Source organism: Rhinopithecus bieti, unplaced genomic scaffold, assembly GCF_001698545.2.
Source record: "Rhinopithecus bieti isolate Rb0 unplaced genomic scaffold, ASM169854v2 scaffold_32008, whole genome shotgun sequence".
Classification (NCBI taxonomy): Eukaryota; Metazoa; Chordata; class Mammalia; order Primates; family Cercopithecidae; genus Rhinopithecus; species Rhinopithecus bieti.
The window spans coordinates 2,807,274-2,813,566 of record NW_016814433.1 but is presented as its reverse complement, the minus strand read 5'-3'; the positions used below and the strand labels follow the sequence as shown (position 1 = coordinate 2,813,566).

The 6,293-nt window shown below is 59.3% G+C and overlaps 2 protein-coding genes across 7 annotated transcripts; both read right to left on the bottom strand.

Moving 5' to 3' along the window:
• Positions 1 to 764: 764 nt before the first annotated feature.
• Positions 765 to 2,843, bottom strand: TMEM95 (transmembrane protein 95). Of its 6 annotated transcripts, none has more exons than XM_017850427.1 (7): positions 2,612 to 2,843; positions 2,343 to 2,399; positions 2,066 to 2,146; positions 1,935 to 1,955; positions 1,708 to 1,812; positions 1,505 to 1,592; positions 765 to 1,384 (listed from the first exon to the last, which is right to left on the bottom strand). In XM_017850427.1, exons 1-7 carry the CDS (start codon positions 2,778 to 2,780, stop codon positions 1,351 to 1,353), a joined length of 555 nt encoding a protein of 184 aa, XP_017705916.1. In that variant the 5' UTR covers positions 2,781 to 2,843; the 3' UTR covers positions 765 to 1,350. The 6 variants fall into 6 exon arrangements, with proteins under 6 accessions (XP_017705916.1, XP_017705917.1, XP_017705922.1 ...); XM_017850428.1 differs by having other exon boundaries at positions 1,708 to 1,788; XM_017850433.1 differs by having other exon boundaries at positions 772 to 1,384; positions 1,505 to 1,584; positions 1,708 to 1,788.
• A 190-nt stretch (positions 2,844 to 3,033) lies between these two features.
• On the bottom strand, positions 3,034 to 6,268 carry KCTD11 (potassium channel tetramerization domain containing 11). The gene has a single exon (XM_017850696.1). The coding sequence runs from the start codon at positions 5,013 to 5,015 to the stop codon at positions 4,317 to 4,319; it is 699 nt and encodes a 232-aa protein (XP_017706185.1). The 5' UTR covers positions 5,016 to 6,268; the 3' UTR covers positions 3,034 to 4,316.
• Positions 6,269 to 6,293: the final 25 nt, after the last annotated feature.

The window sequence follows — 6,293 nt, the reverse complement described above, 5'->3', positions numbered from 1 at the left end:
AAAAAAAAAAAAAAAAAAAAAGAGAGAGAGAGGTACTACTGTGGAAAGAGTAGGAGTTCTTCCCATCCTTAGGGCCTTTCTGGGCACCCCGGAACAATGATTCTAACCCTGGCTGTGGGTTACACTAACCAAGGCCCCATATAGGACCATTTATTCCAGAATCTCTGGAGATGGGGCCAAAGCACAGCAAGTTTTAAGGCTGCCCAGGTGGCTCTGATACGCAGCTGGCTGAGAACGCTTACCCTGGAGCCTCGAGGTATCCAGTTTGAAAACCCCTGGGCTGGGATCCCTGCCAGGCCTAGGCACTCAGACTGTGCCTTGTGGTTGGCAACAGACCTCTCTTCTCATGTTCCATGTCCCATGTCCCACTCCCAAACCAAAAACTCCTGATAGGCAAGGGACCAAACACCAGGGTTTCTCAACCATTCTCTGACATTTTGTGTCTTTCTTTTCTTTCTTTCTTCTTCTTTTTTTTTTTCCTGTCTCCCTTTCCTGGTAAACACTGACATTTTGGATGGGATAATTCTTTGCTGTGAGGACTTTCCTGTGCATTGCGGGATGGTTAGTAGCATCTCTAGTCTCTACCCACCAGAGACCAGTAGTACATCCCCCCAGTTAAAACAGTCCACAACGACTCCAGATGTTGCAAAATGTCTACTGGGGTGCAAAATCACCCCCATCTGAGAACCACTGTGCTACTCTGAGAGTCTCCCATCCTTCCTCTGCCCTCCCCAGTTGCAGACAGAGGCTAGGCAAAGGCAGAGGCCATGAACAGCAAGTTTAGTTAGGCCTGGTAGGACAGAGGCCTCTGAGGGAGGCCAGGGTTTGGAACTGTTAACACGATGGAGGGAGGGCGTGCCCGCGAACCCACCGACGTGATCTCACTCTAGCGGGGTGAGTTTTCTAGAACATGCATTCCTGGATTCCTAATCAGTCATAGGAGGGCCTGGAATAGCTTCTGGGGCAGATGCCCCCGCTTTCCCGGAACAGGCAGAAGGGGGTGTGGGTGTGGTGGGAGTGGCGTAGGGGATTCTTTCCTTCTGTAGATATTTTCCTGGCATTGTTGACAGCTGTGTGATTGGTTGAGGGCTGGAGGGGAGGAACTTTCCAGCTGTGGGTGCCTGGGTTCCCGGGAAGCTGTCTGACACTGGGATTGTGGGGGGTCTGGGTTTTTGGGGATTTTCTTGTTTTTCATTATCTCACCAACCAGAAGCAGGGATGTCTGGGTTTTAGGGTCTGGAGACTGTTTTTGGAGCTGGGACTAAGGGGCTGGCGGGTTCCCCTCCAAGGCATGTAGAAGTTGTGAGTGCATACTCCTTAGAGCTGGAGGCTGGGAGGTTGTCAGCGTCTTCACAAGCCACTTTTTGCTTGGAGGTGGTGGGACCTGAGGGAAGACGGAGGATGGGAAGCCTACGGGAGGGGCCTGGGAGGGACAGAGGGAGGGAGGGTGGGCGGTGGAAGGCACTGGATGGGGTAGGATTCCTGTCCTTATCCCAAAACTCACTCCACCAGAAGACTCAGAACACCCAGAAGCAGGATAGCTCCAAAGATGGAGAGGAGCAGAATCTTGGCTTCCCAAAGATCCTGACTTCCTGCAGGGAACCCAGGAGGCAGTGAATGATTCTGGAACGCACACTCACCGACGGGGGAGCCCAAGGGCTCAGGGATCTGGGCAAGGTGGGGCGGGGCCAGGGTGGGCGTGAGGACCTGGGAAGCAGCGCTTTCGGGGCCAGCAGGACACCTCTGTCCCCTTGCAGGTGGAGCAGTTGTACAGCGTGGTGCTGCCCCCTGCAGGAGACAGCAGAGGCAACGCTGGGGAGGGGAAGCCGGGCCTCCACCCTGCCTGGTACCCAGCTTCTTCCTGCAGCTGCCAGGCCCTCCTCTGACACCCTGCAGGCCCCAGGTCCTTGCTACCCCTTTCCTTTCCTACTCACGGCAGGCAGGAGGACAGAGAGCTGAAATGAAAGACAAGGAAGGGGTGGGGGTGTGAGTGGATGAGCTGCTCACCACACATCCCTTTGGCTAAGACGCTAGGCTCCCCTTGAGGCCCATCCCACGTCGGTACCTTCCCTGGTGTACTCAGGGAGCTTGATCTTTCGAAGCCAACTCCAATATGAAGGGAGCGAGGAGAGAGCCTCTTTGATCTCTAGGGAGGCGGAGAGCAGCTCTGTTGCCCTGGGCCTTGACGGGGCCAGTGCCCCCTCCCTTCACCCAGCCCCCTCCCTGATCAGCCCTCCTGTCTCTGCCCCTCCACCCTTCCCCTCTCACCCCAGCCCCTGTCATCCACTCCTCTCCCTAGTGTCCTCCCAAGCCCCTAGGTCACTCTTTCCCCTTGACCTCACCCATGACCCTCAGGACTCTGTGAGTCTTCTCTGTGACTTTGTTCATGGACATCTCATCTGTGCAGATGGGCAAGGACCAGCGACTCCCTCACCAACTCAGATTCTGGGGTCTCTCCTGACTTTCCCAGCTATGGAGCTCTCTCAGAGAGAGAGGCCAGCATGTCCAGAAAGGGCCACAGATGGAGGGCACAGCTGGGAGGTCACATGCCACCCTCTGGGGGTATGGGGGTGAGTGCTTGCTGGACCCATCCCTGGATGTCTGATCCTACCTAAGGCAAAGGCCGAGAAGTCTGGGGAGGCCCCACATTCCTTCTGCCCGGCCTCCATCTGGTTGCAGAGCCGAGCCAGGCGGCCTGACAAGTCGTGGGCTGGGAGGCGGCAGAAGACACAAGCCTGGGCGGCTGCCAGGAAAACCCCGCCTAGTGCCAGCCTCCACATGAGGACCACTGGGGGATGGGGCGGGGCTGCCCCAGCTGGGCCGAAGAATGCTCTGCAGCCCTGGCTCCAGCCCTTGCCTGGAGGTTCTAGAGTGTTCCAGAACAATGGCACTGCCCATCCTCAGCTAGGGTAAAGCTGGGGCTCAAGGAACTGGGGTCCAGAAGACATCTCCAGCAGGCGATGGGCAGAGAAAGCAGGGCTTCTGTTGTGAGGGGATAGCACCCCCAACCTGGCCCTCAACAGCCTTCACAAGTTTGTGGTTCCAAAAGCAGTTTTATTTTTCTTCTTGTAAATCATGACCAGTGAGAAATAATGTGTGCCCCCCCAGTGAAGAAGCTGTGCATGAGTATCCCACCCGCTCTGGGACCCAGAAATCCCATCCTTTCCCATCTCCTCCCCCACTGTCCCGAACTCTTCATCTCCTCTCTCTGCCCTGGGCAGCCTTGGGCCTTCCCCAGCTATCTCCTAGCAACAGGCCCATGGTTGCCTCAGCAACCAAGAGTTCCATACAGGCCTCAGAGGCCCAGCTAAACCCAGTGACTTCTCTTACCTCTCACCGGGAAGATCCCAGTGACTCAAACCCCAGCAGTCCCCTCCTGGCTACATGGTGATGCATATACATGCGTGCATATAAACACACACACACATACACCCTGTGATTAAACTACTAATTGTCAGCCACCTCATAGGTATACCACAGACACACCCTGTGCCAGAAGAGTCACTAGGCAACCCCAAACAGGCCTGGACATGCAGACATCACAGACACTGTAGTCAGCAACACAGATAGGAACCAGGATGCCATGGACCTATACGTCAGTCAGACACACGGGCTGATAGGCACGCACACATGAAGGAAGGCCAGGACCCAACAAATACTGCCCTCTTCCCCCTGGCCAGCCCTGCTATCAATATAGGATTCTTCCAGATGAGGGATGCTCCAGCCCCATTGCCGTGGGGACTCTCCTAGCTCCCGTGTGTCAACCTAGGGTGGGTTGTGGCCTTGCCACGTCCGTCAGTAGATGGCTTGGAACACAGCAAAGAATTCCTCTTCCCATGTTCCAGAGTGTTCTGGCCTCTCATTGGTCAGGCCAGGCCAGGCCACCCAGCTTCAGGAGGAGAAGCCATGGTCCGAGAGACCGCATTGGGAAATGCAAAGTCCTCCCTTTTCTCCAGACCTCAATATCCTTCCAGGGTTTTGCCAGGTCTGGTCTGGGTAAAGAGATGTTCCCCCCTTTTCCAGTCCCTTAAACACTGAGATCCAAATCAAGGAGAGACTGGAGGTCCCCAGCCTTAGGTGAGAACAAGCCAAGAGAACCTTCCCTACCCCTCCCAGGGTCAGCACAGGTCGAGACCTTCTGGATCATTTGTGAGTCCTTGGTGGGCCAGGTTTGGGAATTCCTGCCCACATCTGAGCTCCAGTCAGGTGCAGGAGAACCCCGACTCTCATAGCTCCTGAAGCAGAGCTGGAAAGAGGCTTCAGGGGTGCCAGTACCCCATTCTCTCTCCTCCTCACAATCAAACTGAGAAGAGTCCTCAGTGCCGGACAAAGCGCAGAGACCGGGAGTTGAGCAGGTCTTCGGGGTCGGGGAAGACAGAGTCTAGGCGGAAGCCGTGCTCGAGAGCCACCCGCAGCACCTCCTCCAGGAAGCTTGGCGTGCCCACCACCTCCCGCCGCTCTCCTGGCCCTCCAGTCCACAGCGGCTGCAGCCCCAGTCTCCCATACTCCACCTCGGGGAGTTCCACGGGGCGGGGGGCCCACTCCAGATGAAAATGTGGGCCCCCCTCTGCCCTATCCCCACTGGCCACACCAAATCGGGCCCGCAAAGCACCTAGACAGTCAGGGTCGGTGCAGAAGAGGTTGGCTCGGAAGGTGTCCACCTGGACGGAGCTCAGCTCATAGTGATGGGGTCCCCGGCGAGCAGAGAAGTGCACCAGGCGGGGGCTGGCATCGACATCTGCGTGGAGCAGGGCAGCTGTGGGTGCAGGGGTCCCCCGAGAGGCCTCCAGTTCCCGCAGCGCGTCCAGGAGGGGCCGGATCTGGTAGAAGTCAGCCTCTGCCCTGAGCAGCGCTGTCTCTCCGTACCCGCGGGGCAGGTCCAGGCGGCCCAGCCTCAGGAAATTGAGGATGTGCCGGAAGGCCTTGCCATCCCGATCGATGAAGTAGTGGCCGCCTCCTTGCGGATTGAGGTTAGGAGGCATGGGGGTGCCGGCCCTAAACATGGCCCCCAGCATGGAGTCTGGGAAGCGGGTCAGGGTCTCCAAAGTGGTGGAATATAGTGTGCCCCCCACATTCAGGGTCACGGGGCCCCCAAAGGAGGGGGGCGAAGAGGGCACAGGAGGAGGAGAAATTTTGGGAAGCACAGAAGACACCGAAAGAAAAGAAAAGGCACAACTTCCTGGGTGTGTGCAGAATTGGGTCGAAGCTGTCAGATTCGCTGGGTTGGAGGCACAGGTGGAGCACACGCAGTAAGGTTTGGGGCTCACCCCAGCTACTTTGGTGGTGGATGGGGAGCTGCTCTCAGGACACAGAAATCCCCAAAGGGTTGAGAGAAGAGATGAAAAGAGCAGAGGGCAGCCAGAGAGGGGAAGGGAGCTTGAGGTTTGGACGTATCCGATTTGAGGTGGTCAGCGACACCCCTCTGTGGTCTTCAGACAGTGGGTTTCCGGAATCCAACCAGCAGATGACGGTGGCGAGCACAGGGCCGACTCTGAAGGGCTGGCTTCCGAGACCCCGGGCAGATCGCTGCCGCCGTGGATGAGTTCCCCAGGGCTCTGGGGCCACTCAGAGGCCTGGCCTGGCTGCCGGCGCGGGTCCCAGGAGATGGATACGGAACTGACAGGAGCGGATGGCGGAGCCCCCTTGTATCCGCCGGGGAGCGACGATGAGTGTGCTCAGCCCGGGCTGGGGAGTGTCCGAGGGCTCTGATGGAAACAGCCAGGAGTCTCGGGACCCGGCCGCGCCGCCTTCCCTGGGTGTCGCCGCAGCCGCTGAGGCCCTCTCCGCCCCCAGGAAGTGGCCTAAGGGCAGCGGCCCGGGGCCCTTTAAGAGACAGCCCCGCCCCTTGGCGCCCCGCCCCGCCCCGCCCCGCGAGGCTCGCGCTGCTCGGGCGGAGGCGGGAGGCTGGAGGCGAGTCTCGGACACGAGAGACTAGGCGGACTGGCTGGACTGGCAGACGCTGGCGGGACGGGGTGACTCAGGCACGTCGTCCCGGATGTGGCCGGGACCTCCCCGCCGCCCCTACAGGTGTGCCCGACCTCACGTCTGCAACTCGGCAGGGCTGGAGCCTCTAACCCCACCGCTCAGAGCCCGAGGCCCTGCCGGCCCGGCCCGGGAGCCGCGTCCCTCCCAGCGGCTCCCCGGGGAATTCCCGAGGGGCGGGTGCTGAGCCGCCGCATTCCGGGGATGCCTTCCGGCCGGGGTGGCCCGGGCGCGCTCTCTCCGCGCGGCGGCGGCGGGGCCAGCGAGCCCCAGGGCCAGCCCCACCCCTCGGCAGGACTGGGCCGGTCAGG

Coding starts and splice junctions, on each gene's coding strand:
- TMEM95 (XM_017850433.1), bottom strand. CDS start 2,780: ATGTGGAGGCTGGCACTAGGCGGGGTTTTCCTGGCAGCCGCCCAGGCT. Junction 1,956..2,065: donor CCCTGAGTACACCAGGGAAG/GTACCGACGTGG, acceptor CTTTCATTTCAG/CTCTCTGTCCTCCTGCCTGC. Junction 1,585..1,707: donor CCGAAAGCGCTGCTTCCCAG/GTCCTCACGCCC, acceptor GCAGGAAGTCAG/GATCTTTGGGAAGCCAAGAT.
- KCTD11 (XM_017850696.1), bottom strand. CDS start 5,015: ATGCTGGGGGCCATGTTTAGGGCCGGCACCCCCATGCCTCCTAACCTC.